Source organism: Metopolophium dirhodum, chromosome 3 (assembly GCF_019925205.1).
Source record: "Metopolophium dirhodum isolate CAU chromosome 3, ASM1992520v1, whole genome shotgun sequence".
Taxonomy (NCBI): domain Eukaryota; kingdom Metazoa; phylum Arthropoda; class Insecta; order Hemiptera; family Aphididae; genus Metopolophium; species Metopolophium dirhodum.
Genome location: NC_083562.1, coordinates 30,935,023 through 30,950,626, shown reverse-complemented (window position 1 = coordinate 30,950,626; position 15,604 = coordinate 30,935,023). Strand labels below are relative to the sequence as shown.

Below are 15,604 nucleotides of genomic sequence, written 5' to 3'. Positions count from 1 at the left end.
GTCAGTAAAAATCATCATAATTATAATTTAATAATAGTTTTAATTATACATCAATTATAGACATTACTGCACGCCACGATCATCATTAAGCGAACCTGAAGAATAAATCTCACAACACTATATTATACGGTCCGTACAATAGCTGTTATTGATGCGGTATGTTATCGTCTTCAAAATATATTATAAATAAATACCAATTTCTCCATTCGTGATCGAATATAACGTCATACCTACACACGTCACGCACCCGCTTGCAGAGGAGCTAAAGCTTGGGGGTCAAAATGAAAATGTCGACTGCGTCTAATGTGAGATATTTTTGACAAGAGATTTTACATTGCATAATACAGTCGAGTCTCGATAACTCGACTCTCGAGAGTCGATGGGAATAAAAATAAATTACACTTGTGTTATATATCTCTAACACAACTTAAAAACACTTGAATTGGCAAAAAAAAATTGAGTTATCGAAACTCGACTGTAATATAAGTATATAACATGGCCAGTAATAATAATAATAATAATAATAATAATAATCAACTAATAATTATAGATGTGTACGTTGTCCTGCGCATTAATCGTATGCACTTTAGTGTCAACTGCCAGAACCACCAATACGAATACTTATGATCCAAATAGACCAAATAGAAAATTCGATTGGCGGGAGACGACGACAGAAGAGACATTTGAAGATTGGTATATATAAATTATAAATATATAATATAAACCCCTAGGCATCTCGCTTTTTACTCAGATTTGGGGACTCGCCTTTTTTTTGAAAAAAAATAGGAAAATTAGTTGATGTATATAATGGTATTATGTTTAGGAACCACTTATAATAGTTTATAATGTTTAGGAACCACTTATAATAATTAACTGTAGATGAAAAGGTAAAACAAATTGAGTCTGGGACGCAATTCGTTCAAAAAGATTCGTTTACCTGATTTGATACGAAATTCGCGTGCGCCCTTTAATTTTATTAATATCAGTTATATGTAGCTGGGGCTAGTTCCAAAGTGTTAAAAATTATTAGAACATTTTTTTCACCTGTTAATGTTGGGTAACCATATCCCTACATTTTATTGATTATAATTAAAATAGCACATTCACATAACATTAGGTGACTAAGAAAATGTTGACGGAAATAAAGGGAGCAGAGGAAGACCAAAGAAGAGACTGACGGACAGAGTAGAGAATGGCATGGGGAGATTTGAAAGACAGGGTTGTAAAGTATTTGAGTTAATGTATTTGAGTAAAAGTATTCAAATACTTTTTTCCTTATTGAATACTTTTTTAATACTTTTTATTTTGAAGTATTTGAATGGTATTTTAAATTCTATTTTTTACTTTTTTACTATTTTATTGAATAATTTTTTTTTATTATTTTAATTCTTAATTTGTTTCTATTTATCATCCTTGTTAAATAAAAAAAAACGTGCCGTCATGTTTATCCTTCAACATAATAACAATATTATATTATATATTTATCATTTATGGACAATTCAATATCGGTTTACGTCGATTAATAGTTTCATTAAAGGTTTTTTTTCTCCTGTCGTCGACGACTACGGTACCAGAATAAGATAATTAAGTCAATCACAAAATATATATAATCAATAAAATATAATATATATTTATTATGCAACAAGCTTTTGCTTAACTGCTATTATACTTTATCATTTATTTAACTATAGGAAAATATTATTACTAATTATTAGAACTACCTATTTATCAAGAAAATGGTTATCAATAATATCATTATTGTTTATCGTCGACGAGGATCGATGACGGTATGGGATATCCAATTATCCAAATACATACCTATATAGTTTTAATCTAATATATTATACCTCTGTAGAGAAAAGTTCATTGTTGTGATGGAACTATCACTAAAAAGGAACTAACATGACTGATCAGAGTTTTGATTATAACAAATTATATCTATTATATAACTAAATAGAATTTTTTTTTTGTATTTAAAGGTTATTTCTAATACCTCTAAAAAGTATTTGAGTATAACTCAAATACTTAACTTTTTATAGTATTTGGGAGGTATTTTAAATACTTAATTTTAAAAGTATTTGAGTATTTACTTAAATACTTTTTAAAAATATTTTTTACAACACTGGACTAAAAGAGACTTAATGGACAGGGCTTTATGTTGGTGTAGATTAATTAGGAAAATTGATTAAAAAAATTATATTATTTAATAGCATTCAAAATGTTTCATTCATAAATAAAGTGGTGATGTAGGTACCTAATATTATGTAATGATAGTAAATATAGCTGTTGGCGGTCGTAATAAATATTAGGTATGTGATAAGGGGATAAATGGTTTATATTGTAGGACAAATTAATAGCCAATAGGTATATAGAAATGTTTTTAGAAAACCAATATAGCTTTTTTAGTTCCATGTGAGTATTACTCACAGCTTTAATGAACTCGGAGAAATCAGATATGGTACTGTCGACTGTCCATACCAGCTGCTATGAGCCTATGACTTTTTTTTTGCTGTACATGGTACATCAATGAAAACACTATTTTTTTCTGCTTCAACCAAAATACACACAAATCTTCTAAAGTTTGTTAATTTTGAATCAATAAATATGAATAATATAAAAAAGTAGAATATTTTTTAAACTGAATTTTACTTTTATAAATCGTATAGAGCTTACTGGATGGTGGATAACTGTTAAACTGCAGTAGCTTTATGAATCACCCTAAAAAAGTCATGATATATGTGTTTTAATACAGAAATGTAAATTTAATAAAAAATAGTTTGTCTTTTAAACTATATTACATTTTCAATGCACCGTAATTACTTAATAATTTGACTATATTTTTTTCAATATTGAGGTAGTCACATTTGAGAAACTGCAGTACCTAGTATTACTGTTTGTATTAAAAGTGTAAGTAGTACTGCTTGTATTAAAAAAAATACCAAATAGGAGTTTGAACACCCACCCCACACGTGTGCACGCTACCAGTTACATAATTTTAGCTATATCAAGTTACTCTAAATGCCAATGGATAACCTAACCTATAACAAGCGATAATATTTGTGTATTAGGACACGGCCGCTAACTACAACTCTCATTGCGAACGGGAGATACAGTTCGACAACGACTCCGGGTACGCCATCAGGTACAAATTTGACCGACACAATGTTTGGTGACGAAGCCAACGTAAGTCTCTCGGAGGACGTCATCGGAAATTCGCAAACACCGGAAAACAATAATAAGTACAGTTCCACAGAACCGATTCAGACGAACGACCACACTCAGACAACACTAAAGGAACCACCTACGAGGTATATATCATCCACCACCAATAATAATACAATTATAACTTATAAGTTAATAGGTAACAAAATAAAGACCAACTAGGACATTGGTATTTTTGTTTGCAGATTATATATATTTTAAATTTACCTATAGTTATTAATTATTATGTATCATACTATTACGTCTATTCCAATACATTCAGTTTAACTATATAAATTTCATAGGGACATCGTATAATCCTTTAATAATTGACAACCTCTTTATGAAAACTGAGGATAGCCAAATTTAAGAAACAGTCATGCAGTACCTTTATAATATAGTATAGCTGAATATCCCGGCTACGTGTGCAGTTTTTTTGTGGCAAATCCTATATATGATATATGGGTACGCTATATAGGTGTATCTCAGTTTGAGTACATCACAGCTTTAGTGTACCCCAATTGACATGGACAAATGGGCGTCAGTGTACCTAGCTCGATTAAAGTACTTTTAATTTGACCTAGATGTGCAACCGTATGTCGAGTAATTTTTAAGCACTTGGTAGATTTTTTAACATGACTTACTAACTCTGTAAACTTTTTTGACATCTCTAAAAACAATCTCTGAGATTTTCATCAAATTCAATTGAGTAGTTTTTGAGTATATAAGCTACACACATACATTTGTTTTTAAGATATAGTTTCTTAATTCGAGGTCATAAGCGTGACAATTTGATGCAAACTTGTACCTGATCTGTCTGAGTAACCAATGGTAACAATTTATACACAGAAAAAGTTCACCATGAATCTCAAGATCCCTGTTTCAACATCTGTTTAAAATGCGAATATCGGATAACACTTTCTTATTGACAACTAAACTCTAGAGCATTAGAGTAAAGTAAACACTATTCCAAATTTCAGGTTCATGTGTATTGTAGTTTTTGAGACGATAATTGGTATTGGCTTAGCTCAGCAGGACTATTCTATTACAATACCTAAATTCGTAGAATTATAAAGGATCGTAGGTGTATGTAGTCTCTATAGGAATTCGTGAAATGTTATGATATATTTGTTAATATGCAAGAAGTGCATACTATTTCATACCTTAAATAAATCGAATATATTCTGGCAATAACCCTGGTATGTTGTTTTAGTGTATTCTAGGAATGGGTAGCCCGTAAAATCGTAACAATATATATAGTTAAATCATATTATTAGCCTTTATGTATATGTATATATATATTATATACAGTTATGTCAATGGTGAATGGATATAAGCATATAAAAACTTTTGTTATTAACAAGTGATAATATTTGTGTATTAATAATTTATATACATATATTAGGGTACAACTACAAAGTACAACTTTCACTGCAATTCAGAAAGACGGATCAACAACGACTCCGGGCACGCCATACGTTACGGATCTGAACGTCAAACTCCCGCAGGATGTTATCGAAAATTCGACAAACCAGCCAAAACCGAAAAACGGTTACAATTTATCACACAAGAAGTACATGTCCACAAAGCCGATACCGACAAATGACGACACGCGGTCAAAACCTAAGAAAAGTAAAACGAAGTGGTCCATCCCTTTTATTTGGTTCACAACGAAACGACCTACGAGGTATATCATTGACCACCAATAATAATATTATTATTACTAATTGGTTAGGTTAGGATAGGACAAGTTAACTATTATTTTTAACTACCTACCTAGTTAGGTTAATTTAAAATTGATTAGTTTAAAGTGGCGTTACAATTTTAAGCAGTGAAAGTTACTTGAGTTACTTAAATTAACTTTAGTTTGTTGATGACTCCAGGCTTGCCTTTCGGTTTGCGTTTTAGCTAGATATTTTGCATGTTGTATACAATGTGAAATTTATAAAAACATTCTGAAAATAAATTACATTTTTTTCTTTTAGTGTTTGGGCGTAGCAATGCATGTATTGATTTTATAATAATGTGTGTTTTATATTTTATTTATTTTTGTGCCTGAGGTTAGAATTTTGACGAGTTAATATAATTATTGTAAATATCAATTATTATATTAATAATATTATAATTTATAATAAATGCATTGTTTTCGACAAAAATTAAATCAATCTATATAAGTATCGCAATATTAATAGTAAAATAAATTACTTAAATAGCAATATCAAACAACATGTAATTAAATAAACTGTCTTCGCTCAAAATCGTTTTACGTGTGCAAATATGCAATGATTTATAATTGATTCAAATTTAACAGCTATTTTAACACGCACATTTTATGTGACATAAATTTAAAGCCAGCATAGAAGTTAGGTACCTACTATACTTTTTTTTTTAAAAATAAATTGCATTTATACATTTTTAATATCATGTTTAGAAATAGAATTTTTTTCGGTGTAATTTCTTGTAATTTATTTAAAATTTAAACCACGCCCGTATGTTACCCTGCAAGTTACTACTCCAATTCTCCAAAAACTTAAAAGCTTATAGCCTATATGTACTTAGTTAAAAATAACTATCGGTTTGGTTTTGAATTATACCTATATTATAGGTATCGAAATTCTAAGAAAAAAATTTTTTTAGGGTCACGAAATTAAAAATCTATATAATTACTATAGTTTATACAACTAAAACATTTAAAAGAATGTATATTTACTTGATATTATCTAAAAAAAATATTTTAACAAAGATATACATTTACTAAGAAAATAATATTGTAAAGTGATAAAAGAGTCAACCTGTATATACGAGCAGTTGTACACAATTTTCAATAGACATTGATTTTTTAACATTTTAACAATACTGTAAACGTTTATGTTATAGGTATTATAGGACTACGGAATGGAATAAACCAACCAAGAATTGCAAGTGTGTCTTTAGCAAACAACATTCAAGACAGTGAGTTTTATTGTTAAGAACCTATAGGTATTAGGTACCTTATATACATATTTGTAAGGGGAATAGTAATAGTTTCTACACGAGAATAGCTGGTAAACAATTACTTACGTTATAGCAGTGACGTAGCAAGAAATGTTGTTTGGGAGAGGGGGGTGCTAAGTCTCACAAAAAAATACAAATACAATATGTCTTTTATTTACACTTTTTATTTTTTTATTAATCTTGATAAAATTCTAAGGATTACACAGTCAATGGGGGGCGGGGGGTTATAGTCCCCTTAGCCACCCTTGGCTACGACACTGTACGTTAGCTCCTACAGATGTGATGTGCTAATTTCTACACGAATATAAAATTGAGATGTGTAAGTTCCTATACGGTAAGAAAAAAAGTGAGTGTGTTAGTTCCTACACGAATATAAACATGAGATTATAGAATACATACGATAAACGCATGTGAAAGTTTTCATTCAGATTTTGATTCAATTTTTTATCACCAACATCCACAATGTGGATATGTCATATTTTTAAAATTATTTAAATTCTCAAACTTTTCAAGTAAATGAGTATATAAAAAAGTTGGGAAAGTGGGTGTTGCTCTGCTATACAGTAGGTTACAAGTGGGCCACTGTAATTGATGGAGTTAAATTTGAATTCAATGATATAATATCATTGTATAAGAAAAACGATTCTGAGCAAAAACGATCAGTCAGCCTATGATATTTTTTTTTCAGGCTTTTACGAGCCATTTAGACTCTTGGCCGCTAAAACTACTTCCTTCCATCGCTTTCTATCATATGCCTGCTCCCAGTCCACTCCAATTTCTTTTAATAATTCCTTGACGCTGTCCTTCCATCTTTTCCGCGGTCTTCCCTTTGGTCTCTTTCCCCTTGCCATATATGTCAATTCTCCTTTCTTTTAACATATTTCCATCGGCCCGCTATACATGGCCTGCCCATTCTATCCTTGTGCCTCTGGTGAATTAGACCACATCTTCTCTTTTGTAAAGCTGGTACAGTTGGGCGTTCGTTCTTATTTCTCATTTCTGTTCTGTATTGTTGAATACGTGTCCATACATTTTTCTAAGAACTTTTCTCTCAAATAACCGTAGTTTTTCATCATCACCTCTCGTAGATGCCCATGTGGCACATTCATATGTCAATACAGGGTGGATATAACTGATGTATAGATGTTTTTTTGTCTTCTTTGACAGCAAAGAGGGTTTTCAGTGCATAAAGGCATCGGTTAGCAGCGCTCAATCTGATATCTCCATGCATGTTGTTTTGGTTATTTAGGGTAGACCCAAGGTACTTGAACTCTTGTACTTGTTCAAATGTGTTTTAACTGTAATATTTTATATACTCATAACTTATAAGTATACAAATTAAAATATTGTAAAAAGGCCTCCGCATGGGAGGATAGGTACATTTTTACCGGGATATATTGATTGGGGCCTCATATAACAAGGGCCTCAATGCCTCATATATTATATATAAAAGAAAGTGAATGTATAATATATTTATTTATATTTTCATTTTATACATTATTTAGTTTTAGTAGTTTGTACCAATGTACCATTATACTACACCATAGTCGCACGCCCGTGTAAAATATTACCCCCTTGGCGCTGTGTCTGAACCAACTCAAAGTGACGAGGTACATTTGACATCCACAGCAGAGCGACTTCTCAGTTTTGTTTTTGGCCAGTTAAGGTTATCCAATTTCGAGATTTTAACCAACGTGCAACGTAGTTATACTATTACTATACATGTTTTTTGTCGTTATATGGCAGCCAAATGATTCTCGCCGTGATCATATTCACAATTATTATTATTATCATTATCATTATTATTTAAAGACTAAATATAGCGGCATAAAAACATCTCAGCTGGTACATTCGTCCTACCGCCTCCCACTTCTGGAGTAAATGTACATACAGTCCCCTTTTCTGTTTTTATATTAACTATATTTATGTATTATATTCCTATTTATTAATAGAATATGTAGCTGCAAGAAAAAAGAAAACGAAACCACGACGACCAAAGTTTGGGGGCGATTAGCAGAATACAAACAATGGGATCAACAACGACACATGAGTGAAACAACGACGAACAATGTTCAGGGACAATTAGAAAAATCCAAAAAATGGGAACTACAACAGAAAGTATTGGAAATGGAATCTAAAAGACTCAACATCCTTTTGGATATACTCAACAGTCATTAATATAAGCTGGTCTTGCTGGGCTGAGAAGGCGTTGCAAACCATATTACCATATCTACAGTGAATATAAGTCTTACCCATTTGTCATAGTAATGTATTACAGTAGGCACAGTTACACAAGACTATAATTTGTAGTTTTCTTTTAAATAAAGACAAAAATATCCTAATATTATTATTATAGCAACACAGAAAACGTATCCTGTACGATGCTGCATTGTGTATACTGTATACCTAGCCTAACCTAACCTAACCTACTGTACCTATATAGTGTATTTTATAAAAACGTCCTATTTTAATATATTATTATAGGTATGAGTTCTTGCATAGTTCATACCTATTATCTATATAATTCTATAGTCCATATTATATTAAGAATAAAAACGTACCTCGACAGCGCGGCGAAAAGTTTTCACCCGCGACGGCCAGACTCTTCTCCTGCTGAGTCGACGCTTGAGTCCAGTGCTTTGGTCTTTGGAACAAAGCCACGCCCATGCGCAGAAGTTGGCTGTTTAGGCGTGTTCTTATTCTGAATAGAGTATTTAATCAGTGGTGTAAATAGGTAAATGCAGTCAATACTGCTGCATTTGGACCCTAATGTTGAGAAGGTCTTTCTGTCAGTTTAAGGTAGCAAAAAAAAGGCCTTTCAGAATACTTAGTAATAAGTATTATTTTTTGTATAGGCTTTGGGAAATTATATATTTACACCACAGCCTATTACTGTTTCCGTCCAGCCTTATAACCTTTCAGGTTTATTCGATTGACGTCTTGTCAAATTATACAATATAACTAGCTTATTAATAATTGTAATGTCACAATCGAACCAAAAGTGAACAATCGTCATTGCGAGGCTTTAATATATTTTTGTCTATTTACAGTTAATACCGGGTGATTCTTTTATCAAACAACAATCAATATTTCAAAAAGTGTACATTTTTAAAAATATTTTTTTACATCATTTCAAGTTGCTTATAAAACAACGTTTTTATTAAAAAAAATTATATTTTTAAATGTTTTTTTAGATTTTTTAGATTTTTATATGACAACGTGGTGTTTTTTATTTTTATATTCCAAAGCGGAATCTTTTTCTTAGTATCTCGATACATGAAAATCGAATTTGGGGCGAGTAGTTTATGTGTTATACGTATATAGAGTTTTTGATGAGCGGAGTGGAGTGGTACGGGGTACCCAGCGAAATATTTGTCCACTTCTATGTATCGAAATGTTAAGAAAAATATTTAGATATAGTCTATCCAAATCACAAAAATGACCATCCACCAACTAACTAACCTCAAAACCTAAGAGATAATAGGTAGCTAAATAACAGCTTCGTCAAAGTATAAACGAAATGGAATCAGGTCACTTTGATTCGGATCGCTATCGTGGTATATTATTGTCCATGCATATTCAATTTAAAATCGTGCCCGGTCTCGATTGAAAAATTTCAGGGCATTCGCTTTAACTGTATACTCGCTGCGTACCCATCTGAAAACAACAACAGCTACTAGTACCACACACTATCTGGTGTAGATACGGGAAAAAAATTCCAACGACGTTTATTTTAATTTTGGTGGCCCTGAAAATGGCTGTTTTAAACTGTGTCTGAAGGGTAAGGTAGGTGCAAAGTTAAGCCTTCTTCTCGGTCTTCTTGGGCAAGAGCACTGCTTGGATGTTGGGCAACACACTACCTTGAGCGATGGTCACTCCGGACAACAATTTGTTCACCTCCTCGTCGTTCCTGATGGCCAATTGCAAATTCCGATAGTATCTAATTAAAAATTCCGAAAGACCCATGTTGACATTGTAGACGGGTATAATATGGTTAGGTATAACTTATTCAGTCGCTCACGTGTTGATATTAATATTTTCATTGTCCCGGATCGACAGACAACAACACATAATAATGGAATTGTCCCGTGCCCATACAAAGGGGTTATTTTTAGAATGTTTTTCCAAATGTCTTGTTATCGACGGTAATACCCCGCATCACGGTATTTACAATACAGTTAAGTACTAATCACGATACTTTATCGCGTCGTCATTTCCCAAATAACCGAAAACAGATACCTATTAGAATATTTTTAGAATAATATACTTTAGAATATATTTTGTATTTCATTGTTTAACTGCTAACCATCTGATTACCTCGTGCTATATTCATTTCCGGGTTTATTTGATTGACGTCATGTCAAATTATACAACATAACTAGATTATTTTTAATGTCACAATCAAACCAAAAGTGAACAATCGTCATTGTGAGGCTTTAAAATATTTTGGTCTACTAATACAGTTAACACCGGGCGATTCTTTTATCAAACAACAATCAATATTTCATAAAGTGTAATTTTTTAAAAATATTTTCTTTTACATCGTGTCAAGTCGCGAATATAAAACAACGTTTTTATTAAAAAAATTATAATTTTTATCCTTATAATTTTTTAAGTTTTTTACTTTTTTATACGACAACATAGTGTTTTTTAATTTTTATATTCCAAAGCAGAATATTTTTCTAGGTATTTCGATACACGAAAATCGAATCTGGGACGAGTAATTTATGAGTTATAAGTATTTAAAGTTTTGATGAGCAGAGTGGAGTGTTACGGGGTTACCCCGCGAAATGTTTGTCCACTTCTATGTATCGAAATACTAAGAAAAATATTCTGCTTTGGAATATAAAATTAAAAAACACCACGTTGTCGTATAAAAGAGTAAAAAACTTAAAAAATTATAAGGATAAAAATATAATTTTTTAATAAAAACGTTGTTTTGTAAGCCGCCAGTGGTCAGCGTAGCCATATTTGAGTAAAATTAGCGTCTAATTCGAAACATTCGTTTGACGACGAGCCAGCTGATTTTGACAGTGTACCTATAATATAATTCGATGTGATAATTTTTTAATACGATTTTTAAGGTTTAAGGCCACAAGTGACGGCTTCCTCGAAATATGAAGGAATTAAGTCACTTGAGAATCGTTATCCAAGTATATTTAATGTAAAATCACGCCCGGTCTCGATTGAAAAATGTCAAGGAATCCGCTTGAAAATCTGAAAGCAACAACAGATACACGTGTAGTACTACACTTTCTAGTGCATCTGCTGGTAAAAACTTCGGACGGACGTTTGTTTTAATTTTGGTGGCCCTGAAAAGGGCCATTTTATAAACTGTGTTTGTTGGGTAAGGTATCAAAGTTAAGCCTTCTTCTCGGTCTTCTTGGGCATGAGCACGGCTTGGACGTTGGGCAACACACCACCTTGAGCGATGGTCACTCCGGACAACAATTTGTTCAACTCCTCGTCGTTCCTGATGGCCAATTGCAAATGTCTGGGGATGATACGAGACTTCTTGTTGTCACGGGCCGCGTTACCGGCCAACTCCAAAACTTCAGCTGCCAAGTACTCCATGACGGCGGCCAGGTATACCGGTGCTCCGGCTCCGACGCGTTCGGCGTAGTTTCCTTTTCTCAACAGACGATGGATACGACCGACCGGGAACTGGAGTCCGGCGCGGGACGATCTGGTCTTGGATTTGCCTCCCTTCGATTTTCCTGCTTTGCCGCGTCCGCTCGTGATTGTAATAGTGCTTGGTATGGTTCAGATTCGATACTATATGAGGCTGATGTATAATTTTGCATTGCATTGCATTGAAAGGGATGGCTATGCCGTTTACTATTCCAGGCTTATGCCTCTACTAGTGGATGGAAATTAAGAAGAAATGGTTAGACTTATTGTTCTGCCCAAGAGAGTGGGTAGGGTTTCAATTTACGTTTAGTATTTGGGGGAGGGTGTGTTTTACCTAGAAGTCGGATGTGGGTATGATTCGAGAAAGAATTTTTGTAGAACATTGATTTGGTTTGGGAACGAATGGAGTTTTGAATAGATTTGAAATTTGTCGATTTTAGAAGGACCGAATTTCTTACGATAGTGGGCATACGCGTTATGGTGCGTATGCCGATGTTTTGGACGGATTCGATGCGGTTCCATTGAGAGGGTCCTATAAAGGGTGCCCAAGAAGAGCCAGCGTACGTTAGGATCGGTGAGACGTAAAGTTTTAGTATGTTAAGTTTCGTTGTCGTTGGGACGGGGCTAGTGCGATTTAGTATGGGGTAAAGCAAACCTCGGATGCGGGTAGCCTTTTTGGTGATGTTTTGAATATGTTTGCCGAAAGTGAGTTTGCGCCCGATGGTGACGCCGAGGTATTTTGCTTTGTCGGACCAGTTAATGGAGTGGTTGTCGAGTAGTAGTGGTGGTACGTGGGTGGTATTTGAGTGTCCGAAAATGATACCTACAGTTTTGGTCGCGTTTATTTTGATTCGCCATCGGTGAAACCATGTGGTTGCAAGGTTAAGTTGGTGTTGTAACTGTATGGCTGCTCTTTTTTGGTTGTGGTCGTAAGTAAAGAACATCGTGTCGTCGGCGAATAACGAGAGATGAGCTTTTGAAGTCGTCGGAATGTCGTTTATGTAGGTCAAGTAGAGAGTTGGTGATAGGCAGGATCCTTGAGGGACGCCTGCGAGAATGTGTCTGGTGGACGAGAAAGATTCTTCGATTTTAGCGATAAAAGTGCGGTCGGTGAGAAAGGATTCGATTATTTTGATGATTTCGGTCGGGATGTTGAGTTGAGAAAGTTTGTAAAGGAGTCCGGCGTGCCAGACTCTGTCGAAAGCTTTCTCCACATCAAGAAATATAGAAGCGGTGTTTATGTTGTTGTTAAAGTTCTGGCTGAGTTGGTGAGTGAGTTTGGTCAGTTGGTGGGTAGTAGAGTGTTCGGGTCTGAAGGCAAACTGTTCTGGGCGGATTTTGTCACGGAGTATGTTTTGCAGGTGAGTGAGTATGAGTCGTTCGTAGATTTTTGATAGGGAGGAAAGTAGAGCGATTGGGCAGTAGTTTACGGGTAGTTTGTGGTCTTTGCCTGGTTTGTGAATGGAAATTATGACTGCTTTTTTCCAGGCAAGTGGAAAGTAGCAGATTCTGAAGGAGCTGTTTATAATTTGCGTTAGGGATAGTAAGATATTGTTGGGAAGAAATTTAAGAGCCGTGTTGGTGATGAGATCATCGCCTGGGGCTTTCTTCTTGCGAAGGTCGCTTATGATTTTTTGAACGGTGCCGGGGGGTGGTGAACAGGTTAGATTTTATAGTATTGAGGTTTTGTAGTGAATGGTAGTACGCGGTCACTTCTGGTATGTTTGGAATTGTTGTTCGAGAGAGTCCGCTATCAGCTCGGCTCGGTCTTTGGCCGGAATGACAAGACTGTTTGGCCCGGTCAGAGGGTGAGAAGCTGGACGTTTATGAAGGAGGCATTTGTTGAGTTTGTAAATGGAGTTGTCTTGTTGGTCAAGAGAGTTTAGGAAGGTGTCCCATTGGTCAGTTTTGTGAGTTAGAAGTAAGGTACGAATTAGTGCGATTTTGGCGTTTAGTTGGCGTTTAACGGTTTCCTCTCAGATCGCACCTTTTCTGTAAAAATTGAAAACCAAAATTTGTCAGTAAGAAAGGCAAATGCGGGCGTGCCTCAAGGCTCTTGTCTTTCCCCTACGCTCTTTAATATTTATACAAATGACCTACCTACGAATATTAATGCTCGAGTCTCGTTATTTGCGGATGACACAATGTTTTACTGTTCAAACCACAATGCGCGTTTTGCATCCTTACAACTCCAAAAACAAATAAACCTGGCATCAGACTGGTTTAAAAAATGGCGACTTCGTATAAATGAATCCAAAACCATTGCAATCCTGTTCGGCCGTACAAACACTACAAACATCAATAATATCCAAATAAATAACCTTAAAATCCCTTGGTCCAGGAGCGTTAAATATCTAGGAGTAACAATTGATCGTAAATTAAACTTTTCTACTCACGCGTCAAACATTGTTAAAAAAGCTACTCAAATTCGCGGTCTACTATATTCAATTTTAAACAGGAAAAGCCCAATCCCCACCAGAACCAAACTAAACCTTTTCAAAATGTACATTATCGCTATCTTAACTTACGCCGGCGAAGCATGGGCACCCTTCATCTGCACATCAACATGGAGGAAAATAGAAGCAGTACAGACAATAGGTATCAGAGTAATACTAGGTCAGCCGTCCATAGTAAAAAACTCAGTACTTCTTCACACAACCGGTTTCATCCCTATCAAGCACTTAATCAAAAAGTACGCCTTAGCAACCTTCCACCGTACCTCAACTTCTCAGTACACCCATATAAAGAACATTGGCCAGACTTCCCACCAATCACAAGCCTCTAGACATAAACAACGACCTAGAGTAAAATTATGGGCAATAAGTTAATATAAACAAAAAAAAAAAAATCCTTAATTTGCAAATTCCACTTGACATCCAGCTACTAGCAAAGGAAAAAAGCCTGGCATAGTATATAGGCAAAAGCCGTCCTACCAAGTAAGTAATACCACATTATCACTCAGTACACAACATTTCAGTCGTCAACAAGTCTACTTGAAACTATTCGAAATGGCTCCAGGAGGAAAATCGGCGGGCAAAGCAATGAAGAAGTCGTCCGGCAAGGCACAAAAGAACATCGCCAAGTCCGACAAGAAGCGCAAGCCCAAGAGAAAAGAATCGTACGCAATCTACATCTACAAAGTGTTGAAACAAGTACATCCCGACACCGGAGTCTCGTCCAAAGCCATGAGCATCATGAACAGCTTCGTCAACGACCTGTTCGAGCGCATCGCCGCCGAATCCAGTCGTCTGGCCCACTACAACAAACGTTCGACCATTACCAGCCGGGAAATCCAAACTGCCGTCCGACTCTTGTTGCCCGGTGAATTGGCCAAGCACGCCGTCAGTGAAGGAACCAAGGCTGTGACCAAGTACACCAGCTCCAAATAAGTGTCCCGTCTTAAAATATCCGTTACTCAACTTAAACGGCCCTTTTCAGGACCACCAACTGCTATAAAATTTCTGTTCTTTAAAAACCATTATTTTGAACTAGGAACTATCGTATGTAGAATATTGACATTTACACTGTACAGACCGGGAAGCAGCACTGCGGTGAATATCGGGATAATTAAAAAAGAAAACAAAGAAAAAAAATGCCGTCCGGTTACGTAAGAAATTTACTAAAACATCGGGTTCTATGAGATAGAATGATATTATGATATAATATCGTATAATATTATATTAATATAAACGCGATGGATATTAATATACGTTGTTCGGGTATTACCGTCGAAAACGAGAGATGTGGCCAAAACAATCTAAAAATTTGAATGAATCTA

General features: G+C 34.7%; 2 protein-coding genes across 2 annotated transcripts; both read left to right on the top strand.

Moving 5' to 3' along the window:
* The first annotated feature begins 105 nt into the window (after positions 1 to 105).
* LOC132941111 (uncharacterized) lies at positions 106 to 8,539 on the top strand. The gene is made up of 6 exons (XM_061009013.1): positions 106 to 305; positions 551 to 693; positions 3,069 to 3,308; positions 4,607 to 4,888; positions 6,079 to 6,153; positions 8,148 to 8,539. Exons 1-6 carry the CDS (start codon positions 282 to 284, stop codon positions 8,371 to 8,373), a joined length of 990 nt encoding a protein of 329 aa, XP_060864996.1. The 5' UTR covers positions 106 to 281; the 3' UTR covers positions 8,374 to 8,539.
* Positions 8,540 to 14,834: 6,295 nt separating this feature from the next.
* LOC132940998 (histone H2B-like) lies at positions 14,835 to 15,215 on the top strand. The gene has a single exon (XM_061008844.1). The coding sequence runs from the start codon at positions 14,835 to 14,837 to the stop codon at positions 15,213 to 15,215; it is 381 nt and encodes a 126-aa protein (XP_060864827.1).
* Positions 15,216 to 15,604: the final 389 nt, after the last annotated feature.